Source organism: Strix uralensis, chromosome 3 (genome assembly GCF_047716275.1).
Source record: "Strix uralensis isolate ZFMK-TIS-50842 chromosome 3, bStrUra1, whole genome shotgun sequence".
NCBI classification, from domain to species: Eukaryota; Metazoa; Chordata; class Aves; order Strigiformes; family Strigidae; genus Strix; species Strix uralensis.
In genome coordinates, this window is record NC_133974.1 from 99,400,781 (window position 1) to 99,420,600 (window position 19,820).

At 36.2% G+C, this 19,820-nt stretch overlaps 1 protein-coding gene across 1 annotated transcript in view; it reads right to left on the reverse strand.

The window, feature by feature from the left end:
* The window catches only part of CAMKMT (calmodulin-lysine N-methyltransferase), a 222,272-nt gene that overhangs the window by 24,111 nt on the left and 178,341 nt on the right, over window positions 1-19,820 (reverse strand). Inside the window, exons 4-7 of the mRNA XM_074863564.1 lie at window positions 19,517-19,577; window positions 16,508-16,562; window positions 15,394-15,457; window positions 10,181-10,247 (exon numbers count right to left, since the gene is read on the reverse strand). Coding sequence (XP_074719665.1) covers window positions 10,181-10,247; window positions 15,394-15,457; window positions 16,508-16,562; window positions 19,517-19,577 — 247 coding nt within the window. The remainder of the gene's footprint in view (window positions 1-10,180; window positions 10,248-15,393; window positions 15,458-16,507; window positions 16,563-19,516; window positions 19,578-19,820) is intronic.

The window sequence follows — 19,820 nt, forward strand, 5'->3', positions numbered from 1 at the left end:
TGAGTACTACCAATGTACCCCCAAATACGTCCTTGTATTTCAAAGGAAAAAAAAAAGACAACAAAAGAGCAAATATTGCAAGGATAGTTACAGCAGCCAAGGCTGCACTTTCCCTGTACAGTAATCCTAATTTATGGAGGATAACCTGACAAATGTCGACACTCTTTCTTAGACTGGTAAAGTATCTCAGCAATCTACAACAAAAGACCTGATTTTACCAGGTTTTTATTTCTCATGCAAAATTCCTCATTACTATTATTATTCAACTTCTGTTATTCAGTGTTTGTCTTTCTAGTGTGTCTAGGCAGGTAACTTACATGAGAAAAAACAGGTTAAGTCTCTGATTATTAAAACTTGAAACATTTCCAAGTCCCTCTGAGATGTTCTTGTGATGAATGGCACAGGCTAGAGTAGCTCTCAAGTTGGCAGAAAAGTAGTTGTGCAGATAAAGACAAAAAAATCAAAATTAGAAGAAAGGACAAAGGCACAAAAGCCTTACTTGCTTCAAAATGTATTAGCAGTTTTAATAAAGATAAAAAAAATTGTCCCACTTAGCAGATTAACAGCTACCAAGAACCCCTATCTACCCACCTCTTCTTTTCATATTTTAATTTAGGCTTCAGTCTTTGAAAAGCATTATCATAGGTAAGCACGCAGGTTCAGGTAAAAGATTTTGTCTGGGGGTTTATATGACTTTTTCTATGACATTAACCAAGCAAGTTCGTTAACACATTAACAAAAGCCATCATCAGGATGTTTCTCCTCACCTTGGTCTTTGTTTGAGATTCCTCAGTTTTGCATAAAGATCAAGAAGATGGACCTTAAATTAGTGACAGAGGCAACGTGTACACCTATCATTACAACTCCTCTAAGGAGTCTTGCAAATTTGCCTGCTATCATTTCCCCATCTTTCTCCTTATATTATTATTATTTCCCCAACTTCTTTCACCTCCTGCCTTTCTTACCTTCACTGCTTCACTTTGCTTTGTATTCTTATCCATTATCTCATTCCCTACAGTGCACACCTGGTTTTAAGGGACCAAGGTTAAATTTTCAACCACAGGTACTCAACATCAACCATTCTACCTTTCCTCTCACATTTCTAAGCAGTTTGAATGTGATATTTACAATTGCCAATGGACATTTCCTTCTAACAATCTCCTTGCAGGTTTCAGTAACTTCCACATCATTTATCTACACTCGTCAAAGTATACTGATTATTTTTCTCAGCTAGGCTCAAAATCTGCACTTTATCCTCACTCTCTTGAACCTTTCTTCTCTCTTCAGCCCAGTAAAAACTTGCTATTCATTAGAATTTTTAATTCCACTATTTTCTCTCTGGGTTTTTTGAATTGTCTCTTACTGCTTTTTCAATGTGTTCTTCTAAAGATTATCTTCAAACCTTTCCCATATTTCTGATAATTTCACGATGTTCCATCTCAACCTCTTCTTCCTCTGAATTTTACTTCTGGGCTATCTCATCCATAAAAGCTAAACCCAACTACTCACTTTTCTGATTCACACTGTGTATCCAGACTCACAACTCAGAGTTTTTCACAGCCTCAGTGAGTGAGAAGCTCACCTCCTCTGAAGAACGAGAAGGCACTGTTGTTACCACCTTTTCCTTGATCCCTTTGGACATAACCATTAATTCCACTCTGTAATCTAGACTTATCTTAGACCTTCCTCTGTATTTGCATACCTCAGCTCTGTTCAGATTTTGCTTATTCTCTTTGCATAGCATCTCTAAGAAGTTTTTTATCTACTCTCTCAACTTAAACTCTTGACCATGTCATCATCACTTACACCTTAACATCACAATACTGTTCTCTCTGCTCTTGAAAAATACAGTCTTGCCCTATTAATATTTATTCAGTAGGCTGCTGCAAAGATTGTTTTTCTTGCTTACAACCCTGATCTTGTCACGTTTCTCTTTGTACTCCTCCAGGTAAGTTGCAAGTCTTCTTTTCCAAATGCTTCACAACAGTTCACTTCCATATTTTTTATCTCTCGTTCAATATTGAAAGGACAAGTCCCTTCTTCAATCAGCCCTAATGTCAGTTTGTATCTTCCACTTAACTTTTCAAGCAAGCACTTTTACAATTTTCTTCCACTACGTTATCCACGAACATTTATAAACTTACTCCATTATCCTTGCAACTCTCCTTTAAAATAGCGCCTACAAAAACTGAAAAGAAGCTAGGCTGCTCTTGTGCCTCCAACTCTATCATGCTGAGTACAGTTATTCTCATTATCCTTCCTCACCATATCTATCTCTGGTCTTAAACCATAGATTCTCTAATACAAACTGCCTATTTGCTCTGTGTTTATACAATGTCTGGTACAACAATTCAGGATGAAACCTCATCACATTAATGTGGTAATACGAAAGAAGAAAAAACACCAAACCCAACTATGGGTCCCTTCTAACTTGAGATATTCTATGATTCTATGTAGGTTTTCCTGCCTAAAAGTTCCTTTTTTAAATGTATGATAAAGTTATGTGCTTCCCTTATTTATTCCTTATTCTGAGAACATATTTTCTCTCTCTTATTCTGTACAACATATTTTGCTAAAATTCAGATGGGAACATTACAGTTTTGTCTTCAAAAATAACAGTCCTAACACTTACACATTTGCAGCATATCAAAAGCTACTAAATTTGTGGGACGTAATAAATACACTGCATGTAAATACAACTGTTTCAGAATAAAGTTTTCCATTTTGTAGACACACCACAGCCCAACATTCAGCACAAGTGTGGCTATTTTTTTAAAAGAAGTGAGAATACTCTGTATAAAAATGTTATTAATAAAAAAATACCACTGATGTTTGTGAATTTGCCTTTTCACATCCCTCCATTACATCAATACGTTCTAAATCACTCTTTATTTAGAAGACTGACTACTGTTTTTAGCAAGGTTCATGTAGTTCATTATGCACAAAATGGATGGTTCTCACATTCTAATTCAGACTGATGTGGTATAAAACCCCACATCATTTCAAAATGCAAGACAGCATAAGCACATGTGGCACAACTGTACTGGCAGGATCAGTGAATGAAAGCTTTGTAAAAGTTTGTTTTGTGTAAAAATATAAAGGCAAAAAAGACAGTTTCTTGCTCTATGGAAAATAGTCTATCCATGAATACAGGGTGGATAATCAAGGGAACAAGAATGAAAACAAAGAATGTGAAGTGAACCAGGCAGGTCCAGAAGGATTGAATGGGAGGAAAAATGAGAAACAGCGGAGATGTAATTCACAGGTGCTTAAATTCTGAGGACAGAAGGGACCACAATAAACATCCAAGACTTCAAATGTCTCTATCAAGCCCATCTATCTCAGGAAATTAATATACGTGTTTCAGAAAGATATCCAACTTGATTTAAACATATTAACTGCTAAAGAAACTACCACTTCCCATGGAAAGATGTTCTAATGTATTATCAGTCTGTCAAATCTCATTTTTTTCTAGACTGAATTTGTCTAGCTTCAATTTCTACATCTTGTTAGGTACTTGTAAGCTAGATTAAAGAGTGATCTTCTATTAAAGATTTTTTTCCCCACATGAGACTTTCAGATCAAAATCAATTCATTTCTTAACAATCAAGTCATTTCTTTGACAAGTTAAGTAAACAGAGCTCTTTAACTCTCTCATTTCCAGACCCCTATTCACTCTTCTGCCTCTTTCCTAAACCCCATTCATTTTCAGTATCCTTGCTTAACGTCTGAATAACTGAATATTAATTGAATATTTATGAAATAAACAAAGATAACACACACTGTAAGCATCATTTTGTCAAAATGTAAAGTTTGTTCCAACTTTCCTGTCTGTGGCAAAGATTAGTCGAGAGCACCTGTGAAGGAGAGAGCCTACTGAAAGTGTGCAAAATGTACTCAATGACTGCCTATTAAGGTAGAACCAAGGTAGACAAGGAAGGGTAGACAACGGTACAATGGTAACAATATGAACAAGGAAGCAATGTAAAAGTTGGCTGAAAAGATGGATACACAAAAGAGCATTAGAATAAAACAAGTAATCTTTGATTCTAGTATATCACGCACATCTTCCTTTAAAGACCTGGGAAGATGTAAGTTTTCTCATATCAGTAGTCTCCACCTGGTCTTTTCTGTCCAGTCCAAGAGAGTACAAGAGGAATAATTTTACCAAAAGTATGTTTTTTAAGCTAAGAGGAGACCATCATATAATATCCAGGGATGTGAGCAAGAATTATTTAAAATAACGCAATGCTGCACTTCTAGCTAGCACTTAGCTTTTCTCCCTGTTCTTCAAAACACATAGAAATCTCTCTACAAAACTTTCTAACTTTTCAATTTTTTCTCTTTATGTATTTTTATCTGGTCACATAAAGAAGACATACAAAACTACAAAGTAATTGAAAATAAATTGCAACTTTATTAAGTGAACACAACTGGGTGAAATACACAAATAGGAGAAATAGGAGTTGGTGAAAGTCAGCTGGTATGGCCAAATGGTAAAGAAGGTTATTAGAAACAAGATGTCATTCCTCCAAAAGTTGAAGTCACACCCCAATGAAGAAAGAATCACAAAGTTGGAAAATTAAATATAATAATAAAATTAGGCAGGCCAAAAATGAGTGTACTCTTTCTTTTGTTCTAAATCTTCCTGCCAGTTGATTATCAGGATACAGAGTGAGCACTCATAGAGGATACAAATATTTTAGAGAGGTGAAATTAGTTCTTTGCACCAGCGTTCACTGTAGAAGAAAATAATTTCACCAGAGAAGCCTTTTTGTTATCTTTTGTCTTCTGTAAAAGGAAGGCTGCTTCTGATTCCAAAAGGCTATTGGCAAAGCCCCTCACCAACAACATTTATGGAAAGTAGACAGCCACTGAAGAAGAGTCCTGGCATGGCTAAATAACAGAACAAAAGACAGGGAACAAGGTAGTAGTAAATGGTCAGTTCTCACAATGCAGGGAGATAATCAGTGGAGTCCCCCCAGGTCCTGTTCTATTCAACATGTTTACAAGAGATGAGCGCTGAGGTGGCCGTTTGCTGATGTTAAGAAGTTATTCGAGATAGTAAGGGAAAGAGCAGACTATGAAGAATTGCAGAAGGATGAAACTGAGTAACTGGACAATAAAATGACAGAGGAAGTTCAATGTGTATAAATGCAAAGTGCGCAACCGGAAAAATAATTCTGGCTTGATAAAGAAAATGAAGGTCTCCAAACTGACCAACACTGGAAAGCTGATGTTGTGACAGACAGTGTCATGAAAATATTAGTTCAGTGCTCAACTGCAGTCAAAAAAGCAAATTGCTGTTAGACATTTTTAGAAGAGGAACAGAAAGCATAATTATTCCACTACACATATCTATCATTTATGCACACTTTGAATGCAGTACTGATCACCCTCATTTGAAAATGAGTAGATTGAAACTAGAAAAGATACAGAGCTGGGAAAGTATGATCAGAAGTACAGAACGGTTTCCACCTGAGTTGAGTTTTCTGTGATAGAGAGCTACAAATTCACAATGGGGATGAACAGACAAACCATTCATTGTTTCTTTCCACACATACATAAAGTGATCAGAGTAAGAGAGCAGGAACCAGGAGGCTTTTCTTTCTAACCAAAGAGCAGGAAATGTTCCTTTTGGCAGCTTCCCCCTTGCCAATAGATGCTGTCATGCAAGTGTGTTACATGAGGAGACTGGAAAAGTATTTGGAAGAAACAGACAAACGTGACAAACACAAGAAGTTCAATAAATATGTTTTCAAAAAGTTTGAATTTAGAAACACTCAGATCAGTTTGATGAATGAAAATAGAGAGAGAGTCTTTATTACGGTTGTCCTATGCTGATGGAACCTGTCACGTGACCAGCCGAAATCAGAAAGGTTAGAAAGTTGTCATACTTGAAGAACATTGCAGTAAGGTAAAATATTCACATGATGGCACTTACAAAGAGGTAATCAATATAAGCACAGAATCAGGACAATATAGTTCAGTGCTCTGTCATTGGGACCTCAGCCACTATTATACTGGACGCTATTTAGTCTTTAAAAATATTTTTTCTTTTTAGGTTTATTCCTGGAAGCTTGTAAATTCATTACATTTGTAAGGAACACCAAAATCTTGGGTAAGATTATAACCTGTTAACATTTAAGGAGAAGGAATTGTCTCTTCTGGTCACATGGTCATACATTCTTGATATGAGTTCTAATGTTGACTGTAGATTGAACAAAAGTATATGATACATCATTACTAATCAAATCAAAGGCTGTATCATGCCACAAGCATTTCTCTCACTGACTTGATGTTATATGTACTTGTTTACACTCTTATGTGGAATGTAATCTCTCTGAGGCAACTCTTAGCAAAACAATAGACTTGTCCATGGCTAAAATTCACAGGTCCCATATCAGCAATAAGTATACAAATTTTGTTCTTAACAGACTGTGGTGGTTTAGCCCCTGCCGGGGTCTGAGACCACGCGGCTGCTGCCCCTCCCCCACAAAGGGAGTGAAATACAAAGCCCCGAGGCTGAGATAAGGAGAGGTTTAATACAACAGTGCAACAGCAACACAACAAACAACAACAATAACAATAAGAATAACAGTAATAACAATGAACAGAGCAAAATATCTACCAATACAGCAGTGAGAATAGAGCAAATCCCACAGTACACGCGGTAACCCCTTGTCCCGCTTTGGCGCCAGAATGTGATCTGAATAACCCGGCTAGAGCTCCCCCCCACTGCTGGGGAAACTTAACCCTATCCTGGCTAAACCAGGACACAGACTCAGTCTTCTCAGACAAGGGAATCTGAGGGAAGAACAAATTCCCTGGTAGGTAAGACAGAGTCTCTTAACCTTTAGAATATACTGCAAGCTTTCCTCTTTGATAAAGCTTTTCCATCACAACATTTGTAATAACAAAAATTTTTCAGAATTCTACTACCCAAACCCCTGCTTCAGGAAGATTTCCACATTAAAATAAAGAGAAGAAAAAGAGCAGAGATGTCTTGACTTTGTTATTGCTAATTTAATCATTAGTGGACATGTTCAAAACAATGCTATAATGCATGTCAAACTAATAACAGTTGATGGTACAAAGACTGCTATCAGGGTAACTCATATGCTAAGTTATGGAGTTAAAAATGTGATTCATATATAATTTTTGAACGGTGAAAAAAAAAATCATCAAACCCATGGTTTTAATAATTCGCCATACTATGGCAAGTCATTATTAGTAACTTGGTGGCATTACTGTACCTATTTCCAGTAAGCATAAGCAAGAAATTCTGAACATACTTATGGAAGCTAAAAATAAAATAGAATTGTATATCCGCTGCTGAAGTAAACTGTTTACTAAATATCTATTATTACATTATAACACATAATATGACAAACTGCCAGTTTGGCTTACATTACTGTACTTTCAAACAATAATCAAGAGTTGGCAGAGAGCTAGATAAGTGCTCATTTACTGTATTTTGTATAAATCTAAATAAATAAATGTATGGCAGGTTTTCCTAATCTAACTTCTCCTGGCTGATACTGGATTGTTCCTTTTTGCGCCATACATGTTTTGGCATATTTTCCAAGTCTAGACTTAAATGTCTGGAACAGTCACAAACTGACTCTCATACTGATAATTTCTGCTCCATATGCAAGCAAAAGAGTACAAGATGTCGACGTGAGATGAAGGTGCTGTTAGAAGAGTCTATTCTGAATTATCTTTCATATGGAAAGAATCTTGTAACTTTGCACTGGACACTGTGCAGGGTTGCAAGACTGTACACTGTTTAAATGATATGTTAGAGTGAGGAACGTGCCTTCTCCAGACTAAGTTAATGTTGCAGTAAGTCACTTAAATACATCACTATATTAATTCGCTTGCAAGCTCTGATCAACATAAAAGAAGTCACCTAATGTCACTTTGCATGCCAGTGTTGTATTCTTCCCTACAAAACACTAAATTTTCTTGCTTTTTTTTCCTCACCATTATCATTATACAACTAAAGTTTTTGGTCATAGGAAAACTGAATCAGGGTTATGGTAATATTTCAGATTTTATATCAGCCTTTTAGTTTCTTCAAGGCCTTGAGAAGTGATCAAACAACTTTGTTTCGGCCTTCATCATGTGTTGTTACTGCATCTGAAGAACTGATCCATCCATTAGCACTTCTCAAATAACTAACCAAAGCATAACCTTAATTTTGAATGAAGAAGAAATCAACTATTAATGTGTGTAAGATAGAGAAATGCAAGATGATAATTATTTTTGGGATTAGAGAGTCATTCGAATACTTATTTTATAAAACTTTACACTGTTACACAAATCTGCAAAAACCTTAAGAACATAGAACTAAAAATCAAATTTTGTTGTTTATTATAATGAGCCTTACGTTTGTTATAGTACTTCACTTTATTTTGTAATTTAATTATTTTATTTATGCAAATAAGGCCCCAAATGCTATTGCACTCAAGAAGTTAAACACTTGACATTTTTACTCCTTAAAATGCAACATTTGATGATGTCTAGATATGTTTATTAATTAGTGATTAGTAACACCCAGTAAACAACATCATGTCTTGTAAAAACACAATCTTTCTTCACAGCGTGAGGCTGAAATCTATTATTCACTGATTCCATATGCTGAAATACACTCAAATGATCACAAATGACCTTAAGCATTAGATAAATGTAAATGAGGACAGGGTAGAAAATGTGCTTTTGATTGATATCTAAAAGACCAGGTTTGAAGTCTTGACAAGGGATGAAATCTGAAATCTCATACAAAGTAGATGGCAATGGGTAATCTACAAAATCTAAGCTTCTGGATGGATGTACCACACAGCCTCTCCTCATCAGGGATGAGTGTTTGAGGCTGCTCACAAGAAGTGTGCAGCACATGGAACCTGAAAGACCATTCCTGGGGCCCGTGTGGCCTTTGTCTACTTGGCAGGCACTTATTAGGATGCAGAGATATATCTCTAAGTTATATGCACATACACCCTAATGAAGGCAGAATTTTTCTAACCCTAAGTGCTCACTTAAAAGAACTTCTCCACACAGAATGGCTACATAAGCATAGGGATAAATGATGTGAATGATAGCCATTAAAATTGTATGGGTTTAACCCTCTATGTTAATAAGCTTATTCTGCTGTAACAGCTTGCCTTTCTCAGCCCTTTTTCAGCTCTACTTTTGTCACTCTGAGAAGGACTAAGAGCCCTTCTGGAATGAGAATCACCAAAAAAAAGAAGATTTAGACACACAAATAAGAGTGCACTATTTGCTCTCAGGTAGCCACCTCTAAGTACATTCTAATTCTTAAACCTACACCACGAATATGAAGTACCTTACAATTTACTTTAAAAATTCTGCAAGAGATGAACACACTTCCAATTTTCAGCTGCTTCCCGTCTCTACTGTACCTGGAGATGCCTCAATGAAAACAGCTAACCTCAGTGGCACCACCTGTTACAGGGCAGGTCAGGAAGGGCTCTGGAGATGATCTGAAACCAAATTCTCTGAACCTCTATAATGCTAACCCTTCAGAGTGTGCCTTTGGGGCTAACTCGGAGACAACAAATGAGAAAAATGCTGGGTGCGCCCTGCACCTTAGGACACAGTCAATGAGAAAAGGGCCCCAGCATGTTGTGCCTGTCTCCCACGCTCCCCATCTGTCCTTGCTGTGACAACATGATACTGATTGCACAGGCAGGATGGCCAAAAAAACCTCCCATTGAGGCTCCGACAACATCTACCTCAGGGGCAAATGGGATCTGTTGCCACACTGAATTCTCAGAGCTATTTAAAATGAAACCTGACAGTGATTTAGGTACATTTGTTCCAAGCTTCATATTCAGTAATGGGTAATGTTGACTCTGAAGCAGCCAAATTTCAACCATGCACTAAACCACAGCTTGAAGAGACACAGTTTATGCAAAAAAAAATTTAAAAGGAAAGAGAGGTTATGTCACCAAGATTAATCATACTGTATTTGCTATGTTAAAAAGAAATCTGATTATTATTTTAATACTTCCAAATTTCTGTCTTGCATCACTTACCTACTTGCATATACATCAGTAGTATAGGTCACACTTTCACACTTTTGCATACATTTCATACTTACATTAAATACACAATTACATGCAAGAATCAGTAAAACATTTTAGTAGAATCTTACCAGCTTGACACTTTTTGAGCCTTAAATACTCCTGCATTCTGGTTTCTTGTGATGATCTCACTTACATCTGTAGCATATTCGTTAAGAATTATCTACAGCAGTAATAAAAATAATAAAAAATACTTTTTTCCATTGTTAATACCTTCATAATGTCTTTAATCTGTGCTGAGTCAGTCTTTTTTCAGAATTATAAATTTTACATTGCTACTCCAGCATATAAGCCATATATCTAAGCAGCAACTTGCTCTTGTTGCCTACCTCTATTCACTGTTTCATTTAAAGAATTGCTAGCCTTGTAGCTATAGAGGGAACTGAAAAAGACTTCCCATACCTTATATACATTTAAAGGTAACTTGTTTACAAATGTAAGAATTACAAGCACGGTGAACAGAAATTTTTAGCCTGGTCACTTAATGTGCAGTTTAGTTTGTGCTGCTTTTGACTGTATCATTAGATCACAGTGCTGAGATTTTGGAGGCTTATGGGTTTTGAGCACCTACCCTACCACAAGACACATACCTTTGTTCCTGGCTCTGTCTGGGTGAAAGCCAACACACAACAGGAGCACCTTAACCTATACGCAAGGGAGTTTCTAGTCCATTTGCTTTCCCGAAAATGGTTTGGAACCACCACAAAATATAGTACAAAGCAATAAATGCCATTTCTTCCCCATAGGCACCACAACTGTTCCTCAGCCTCATGTCTCAATGCCTCAGCCTCATGTCTCAGCTTCTTTCAGTTTGTAAGATCAGGTCACAAACTTGGGTAGCCATTCAGGTGGGCCAAAGCAAGGGCTGTCAATAAAAAGTTTCAAGGGAAGCTGTGCCCAGTCATCTATGCCTAGAAAGATACCCTTCATAATCAATCATTTGTGGTTAGTGAGAAAACATCGGAAAGAAAAGGTGTAGCAAGTAACCGAGAACTATGAGAATACTAAATGTGATCCAGTGTGAATCCATACGTATTTGAATGATTCATTCTCAAATATAAAAAAATTATCTTAAACAGACACCTTTTATTAAAGATGTCAATGATCCCGCTTTCTTATTTAAGTTACATTAAATCTGATGTTAATTAGGAGGATGCTTCTAGGTGCACAAAATATGTTGAATTCTTTGCCAGTGCTCATAAGAAAATTGAACACTAGTGTCAGGCTAATCTAAAATATCACTGATGTATCTTTGTGTTTGCTTTGCTGAAATCACATAATTGGCCTTCCTAACACAGTTGGCTATTTAAGAAAAGTTGTTTTAGGAAAGCCTCTATCCAAACAATGTAGAAGAAAAGGCAGCTGGTATTTCATGAAGCCAAAACCTAGAAATGACAGAAAACTGTTTTAAACAGATCTCTGTAGTTTGGACATGCCTTTTAAATCTTTTCCTCAATATGCAATGAGAAGCAGTAATGAATGGTCTATACTTGTGAAGCAAAAGGAAGGCATAAATAATTCCATGAGCATAGCATGCTATTTTTAAGTACAGGTGGAAGTAACGCTGATAAATTAGCTATACTGCACTTAAATTATATAACTGAGTAAAACTATTAATAATTGTTGTAAACATGTTAACACCAGCTTTTTCAAATAATTTATGAGACCATGTCTTCAGGCATTCAGGCTGAACATGACCTTTCTAACCTAAATTTCCCAGGACTGTTGAAAGATCCATACACTATATTTTAATGGCCATTATAGTGCACTGCAACAATGTTTTGTATTATTGATGCTTTCAGACAGTAGTTCAAGTCACTAGTGCATGGTGTGAAACAGAGCTAAGACAGAAGGTACACAGGCCCTCTGAAACAGGAGACAATTTTTACTAAAAATGAACCTCATCCTTGGGTTTGGCCACGTCAAACTGAGTATAGATGCTTCCGATGTTCTGGGGAAATAGAATTTGATGTTCATGACTGATTATGTCATAGATATTACCTAAGTTTAAAAATTTGTATCTGAACACATATCACCCAAAATTACAAAGAAGGATGATAACTTTGCCTGTGTATATCTTTATTATTCACTTGAAAATCTATATGTTTCTTTTTAATACTTTCTTTATTTAAATGATCCTGAAAGAACTTAGATAAAACACACTACCCCAACAATAAAGTTTTGAACAGAGCTGCAAAAGCAATAACATCTGTCTTTATTCTATTGATTTTGCAATATAAATGATCTGTTAATCAATTAAAATCTGCTCACGATAAGCAAAATGAGTTAGAGTGAAGTCTTTTAAATGGACTAATAACTCAAATCATAATATCCTTTTAAAAACCTCCATAAACCTCATGCATAAGACCATTGATTAATATAAAATATAGCTATATATTTCACAGTGAAATGGTGAAAATGACAACAATTATTTGAAATTAACATGTTCATAAATTGTTTTAACTTGTAATATTTCAATAACATATCCAGATATAGATACTGAAAACACACATAGCGAATACTTCATGTGGCAGTATGAAATGGAGAGTAATATGAAGAATGTAAAAAATTAAAAGAAAAATCCAATCCTCAAAAGCTTGAGAGTTCACAAAGCAAAGCTGTTAGTTACGCTCACTGAATAGCAATAACAACAACAAAACCAACAATAATTATGATGATGATGATAATACAAAGGCAGATTCTCAGATGCAATGCACTATTGCCAGGTCGATTTTCAATTACATCTCACTGATGTATTCATTTGTTTCTTAATGTGCTCATCTTGCCCATTAAGAATAATTAGCAGGCTTGCTTGGTGATTTCCTGGCTTCTGACAGTGATTTTTTTTCTTTTTTGTTGACAACCACTTTTACTTTTTGGAAAGTAATTTTTGGATATTATAGTATGACTGGCATGTAATTTAAGCTTCCTAAGAAATTTAAAGGGAAGATGTAAACAGTAATTTTTAAACAAGATTATTTTAATCTATAATACCTACATAAAAAGCATAATACTAGGCATTAACTATTCCTGAAGAGCAGAATCTAGAAAAGAAAACAGTATTTTATCCCACATTAATTTAATTTGGCATGCTAAACAATTAAAAAATACCATCAGCAATAATAAAAAATAGCAGAAATACATCATTAGTAGTCTGTGGTGCTTGGGGCCAAACACTATTTCCAATTACGCTAAAAATTCTTCCTGATAGTGAGTCTGGTGTGGCTGAAAGAGATCTAAATCTAGCCTAAACTTCTGTTATAGCTAGTCACTACAGAAAAGAATGCAAAAGAAAATTACCATAAGACAGATCATAAAATTACTACTGAAGTCCATAAAACACATACAATGCAATATAAATTTTATTATGTGCACTTTTAAGAATACATTCCACCTACACTGTAAAGTTCTTAGTCTGCTGCACTTTGGCACCCTGCTAATATTAAGCCCATTGTAAAATCCAACACAATAAAAGCACTTTGAATGCTGAGCCTTCAGAGCACCAAATGTTAAAAAAGAAAAATAAATTCCTGTTAGAGCCTTCCACCAATCGCTTGTCTGAAAGGGATTCACTGAGTGAATACAGATGAAGACTTCTTGTAGGACTTTTGGAAATAAAAGATATTTTTAAAACATATTGTGAAAAACTAAGGTGTGCTAATTAGATGACATTAACAGTATCCTTTTCAGAAATAAAAGCACTTTAATTTGTTTAATTCCAAAGACTGAGTGAATACTTTTAGCACTCGCCAATTTTCCTTGCTATGAAAGACTTCTAAATTTCAAAAAAGTCCAGGTATGTTTATGGAATCTGCCATGCAAGATATTTGCTGACTTGATGATTATTGAGCTCACCTGAAGCTTTCTGTGGGTAAAATGACCTTTTGTTAAATACCTATGCTTCTATAAAACATCGATTTGTTTTGTTAGGTTAGTTTTGAAACAGTCTTTTTCTCCCACATTTTTTATCTTCATAATGACATAGAAGAAAGATTGGAAGGGGTGATGCTGATTAAAATACACACAATAATGAATATTTCCTCCTCAAGACATGAGTATAATAAACTGGAATTTAACAAAATAAGAATCCCTGGAATGCAAGTGAAATCTTGCATTTTCAAGATAAAGGAGACTTTTATAAGGCTTCCCTCAAGTTTTAAAAGATATGATCTAGGATTGGCTGTTTTTCCTATGAAATTGTTAAAGTGTTGTAAGAAATTATAGTTACCTCAGTTACCTCTGAGAATGTCTTTTTAAAGATACTAGCTAATATTATTGCACTGCAATGTCTTCTGTTTTAACAGTCATCAGCAACTGCTTTTTTTTTAAACCACAAATTAGTTTAACTTATTTTTTTCACAAAGTACTTATTATATTAGCTCTCAAATACATACAAAACTCAAATCTAAATAATTCTGATGATGCAGTGGCCAAAACCTGAAAAACTAGTCTGCCTTAAAATGCAAATGGAAAGATTACCAAGGAACAAAAGCAAATAGATACCTTCCTTTTTTTCCTCTCAATTTCTAAGGGCTATTAGTATTCACTGTATATATCTGTACTTGTTCTGTGCTGATATTTAATGTGGCCACAAATTATGCTCACTCATTCTCATGCTTAGCCAAAGTCCAGTTCAATTTTCTGAACTATGTGTTCATATTAGAAGGGCATAATAGCAATTTATTCTAATATAAGAAATATAATAAAATACTTTCTACAAGAGACAGAGGAGTTTTGCAATCTTACGTTAAGAGAACTAATGATAAATTGATAATTGATTAAGCACACTAAATGGGTAATTTGTAGGCAGTTATAACTTAGCAGCAACAATGAAACCATACATTTCAATATACACTGGAAAAGCTATGACAATATACAAATACTGGCTATGTTTTAGGAGTCTAGTATCTGAATGTAAAAAAAAAAAATCTAGTTCTTCTGCAAAACGAATATGTGAAGGGGAGCTAATGATTTGAATCACTGCTACACCTCCTGTAACGTGCAGCATACACACAGGAATCTTTCAGCACTCACCCATGAGACAAATATTTACTACTGTACTTGCTCTATACCAACACATACATTTTTAATTAAAGAAGAAAATGTGGCATTTATTGTGGGGGAAGATGTAGCTCTGTTCAAGATATTCTACATCTATTTTTTAATTACTTATGTGGGACTTTTTCTTAATATACCCCATGCTGTCTGTCTTTATATCGATTGTTACTCAGCCAGTAAAAAGGAACGAGCACAACAAACCAGTTTTCTATCTGAATAAGGATACTTTTGATGGCCTTTTCATTTCCATCAGTTAACAGAACTTCTTTGACATCTGCAGAAATAGCAACCTGAAAAAAAGAGCACAGCAAACAATGAGCAAATATGCTTGTCTGTGTGGAAGTGAAGACAGGAGTGACAAGCCTTCAGTATCATGCTTCCTCACCTATTTCTCTGTAACAATCTTCAATCTTTTTTCATTTTATGTCTGCATTATTTTAATCATTCAATCAAATCAGTCAATACTTTTATCATTCCATTTGCGGGAGCCTCTATCTTGCTATCATTCTGTTCCGTAATTGCATTGTGACAGCGGATGATGGTATTCTGAGAGGCTTTCATTTGCGGGCTTCTGTTTATCTAGTAGAGCCATCATACAAGGCTGTCACTCTGCCTTTCAGCTTGCTTCTGTCTGACTGCCTGATGCCCTTCATATAACTTTGCATTGCAGGCAGATGGCTTTGTAAGGGTAATTTTTTTGTGAGCTTTGACATGCTCGCACATTGGGCTGTAACCTCGACACATTGTATAAGAGCGACAGGTTTGTCAAATGCCAATCAGTGTAACAATATGCTTTTATTTGTAGAGACATAAAAACTTGTCTAATGCACTGCACTGCTACATAATATCTCCTGAATACATGACTCAGAACCCAGAGAATGGTGAACGACTCTCCTGAATGGCCAATCTAATTCAAAAGAATCTAATTACCGAGAGCTCTGGATCATGTTTGTTGGTGTAATAATGCAGGCAAAACATTAGCAGCTATATCATGGTGCTCCAACTGTGATTCGCCAGGCTATTCCTGTATCTTAGCAAATGGGACTATAATCTGAAAAAAAAAATGCTTCAGCTATGGCAATGAAAGACAGACCGTACGTGGCCTGGAATGTCACAACAAGAGATATTGACTACACGGAGGTAAAATGTTTCTGCTCATCGAGGCAACCATAAAATCAATATGATACGAAAGCAAGTCAATCTAGAAGGTCTCTCAAGACTCTGCAGCTTGACCGCAGCTGAGGCTGTTGACAGTTCTCTGACCCAGCAGTTGGAGGCACTGGAACATTTTTCCTTTTGTTTCTTCCTCTGAATGGGATTGGAATTGAGAAAAGACCTACCATGAGCCCAGCCAAGCATGTCATGCCACCCCCTAGCTCACACACAGCAAGGTCCCTGAAAGAGAGAAAGGAAATGGTAGAACCCATACAAATTAGATGAAAATGGTCAGAGAGACATATATGTTACAAGAACAAATTGCCATCTGCAGTAAGAACTGAGCTACCAGGAAGTTGTAGAGACATGACTAGGCTACCTCATGTCGTTTTGCGTTTTAAAAATAATTATGAAATAGAAAAGTCACAAAGCAGGCAAATCAGTGGGGGTTCCCTCATTAGTGTTCAGTGCAACATTACCACCGCTGAGCTGAAAAATCTGAGAAGGTTCCCTTTTTTCCCTTGTCAATGGCTCTGTCTTTTAGAACTAAACTAGCTAGAGTAGCGAAAGATAATTGTTAGGAAAGGATAACAATGTTAATCCACATTCATTCTTGCAAAAACAGTTAGAGAAGTAAATGGGGAAATTAATATTATTTATATATCTCTCCATATAGTTATACCTAAAAGCCTTTCTATATTAAAAAGAGAAGTTTTAAAACAAGCTGTATACCACAAAACAATTACACATGAAGAAATTCAATCCTTCAATTAGCACTTAAAACTGCAAGTGACCTACAAACAATGCTGTTATGAACAACGATGGGAACAGCAAACAGTTAAGCCACAGTAAAGTAAACGAAGTTAGTGTCAAGAGCCTAAACTGAGCCTGAGCAGAGGGTTGAATACATGGTCTAAAAGGCTGCTTTTAACTTAGACCATACTGTGCTGTTATTAAGGCGTGCATGTGAAATATAATTTGGCGCAGAGAGTGTGCCGGATGGGAGCTTGCAGGGGGAGGTATAAAGAATGTCCTCCAGAGCCACAGCCTGCCCCAGGAGGGAAGGAGGGAGGGGTGCTGACCCCGCGTCGAAACTGCGTGAAGCGGCGTCTAGGGCAAGGCAGAGCCTCAGTTTAGGAACATGCTGCTTTATAGCTAAATCTGCAGCAACTGTTGCAGCTGGCAGAAATGTTCCCATTGAGAGGCAGAAAATGGAATTTCAGCTAAACCGATTTTTTTTTTTGGTGCACCTTTTCTTGTCCTCTAAAGCACCAACATTTGAAAACCTACTTTTATGTGAAAGTATTGCCTCCCTACTCACTCGACACTGGTATTTAGAAAAAGCATCTAGGATGCCATATCAGTATCAGTATACAAATGCTGATACTTTGTTCACTGAGGCCAGCAGACTAGGCTGTATGACTGTATACTAATGTTCACTGTCTGGGCAGGATAGACTTATTTTTCTTAGATTTCACAAATTTTATTTGAAAAAAGTCTAGTTGTCCTATTTAATGGACAAGAGACAAAAGACGGACACGGTTCGAAGGAACAAGCTGTACACAAACCCAACGAGAATATAAAACAGATGTAGGGAATTTGCAGTTTGTGGTTTAAATAGAATGATTATAGGTTTTTCCTCCCATAAGTTTTATATTTTCTAAACCATATATGTCATATATATTAAAAGTTATACATGGCTATATATATAAGATATACAAGGTATTTAATCCTTTATAAGAGTCATATTTATTGAAATAAACACAGAAAGTATCTAGTGTGGGTTTTTTTAGTCCATTTTAAGCCAAATTTGTATGTATATAACATATGAGCATATACATACACACATATAAACAAACATATAAATAATTCAATTCAGTGCAAAGTTCTCTCATTAGCAAATTTTAAAAATCATATCCACCTCTCAGGCAATATTTAGTGACATTTATCAATGAGAATTAAACCAAGAAACTCTACTCTGAGTGTACTGTTGAGAGGGCGTAATCCTGAGAAATCAGGTTGTGAAACTGCCCATTTCCTCCAAGGAAGTTTGACTGATCGTTGTCTCTGAGTATCTAGGCTTGCATACCCAAACTCGGAAAATAACCTTTCAGTGAGCAGCACAGGGAGGTTTGCTGTGAAGAGCCACAGCAAGGGGCTGGACAGCAAAGTGCTACAGGGACACCACTACATCAGCAAAAGTCACACAATGCAGTGCCCAGCTAAACTTGGAGGAAGGAGCAGCAGCGACCAGATGAGGTGCGTTAGCTGCCTCCCCTAATGGGGTGGGCTTCATTCAGGTGGCGGATGGAGTAGAAATGAGGCTTTATGAACCAGGACATGCTTTGGTGCCAGGTTTTTGATTTCACACAGCAGTCTGAGCAAGCTGCAGGAACCAGCTCACAGCTGACACACTTTCAGCTTTGCTACAAGGGGCAGGGACTTACAGCTTGGTCTTCCCTATTTTACCAACACCACATGTACACAGACTGAGGGATTTTGTATAGTCCAAGCTGGTTTACTTGGTATTAGCCTTGCACCCTCACTCGGAACACAATTTATGCCTCCAAATGTATTGTTATAATGGCTTTTCTTGCACCCCATTCATCCTGTGGACAATGAAACTTCAAGGATTTCCAAGTGCAAAGCTCTGTATACTCAAGGGGAAAGAGAGAGGATGCAGGATGGATTTTATTTTTAGGTGTTCCTTTTAGAGCCTTCTACAAGTTTAGAAAATGTGAAAAAACAAAAACAATGGTGCAGGATGTCTCAAAATTGTTTCACAACACTTAAATACAGGTGCAAATTCCTCCATTGTTATATGCAGTGATTATTATGTATTTTATCAGGTAAACTTTTGCTTGCTTTTGCAACAGATGTCAGTTTAAAGAATGTCTTCTGTTTTTCCTGACCTTCACAATCAGTACTGATCGATTGGAGCTTCACTTTTGTTTCCCAAAAATCAAAGTGAAATAAAACGCCTTGAGTGGAAATCAAAAGTCTTTGACATATAGCAGAAAGCTTGCTGTGCAATATTAGTACCCAAAGGCAGCTCAGAATTCTTTGTTAAGAGCAACATGCTTTCACCTTGAACATTTCAAATTTAATCTGAAGACTTAAATCATAGCAATCTTTACCATGCAGGTACAATAAAACTAACAGATTGGAAAATATCTTTTTATGTTTAACTCTACCTGAATATTTCATTGTGCTTTAGGCAGTAGTAAGCCAGCACTTCTTCAGATGGCCAGAGACCTATAAAACAAAGATATTCCCCTTCTTAGAACAGATTTTTTTGTCTAAAATAATATTTGAATACATATTACCATTTGCAGACCTCCACCAACTGTTTCATTTTCTAAATTTGCCATAACACCATGGACTAAAGAAACAAGACATTTAATGGAAGACTTCTGATTTAAGCACTGAAACTAAATATTTCATAGATTTCATCCTGACTGATGATCAGAAATTTGCTTTATAGATACATGCACACAC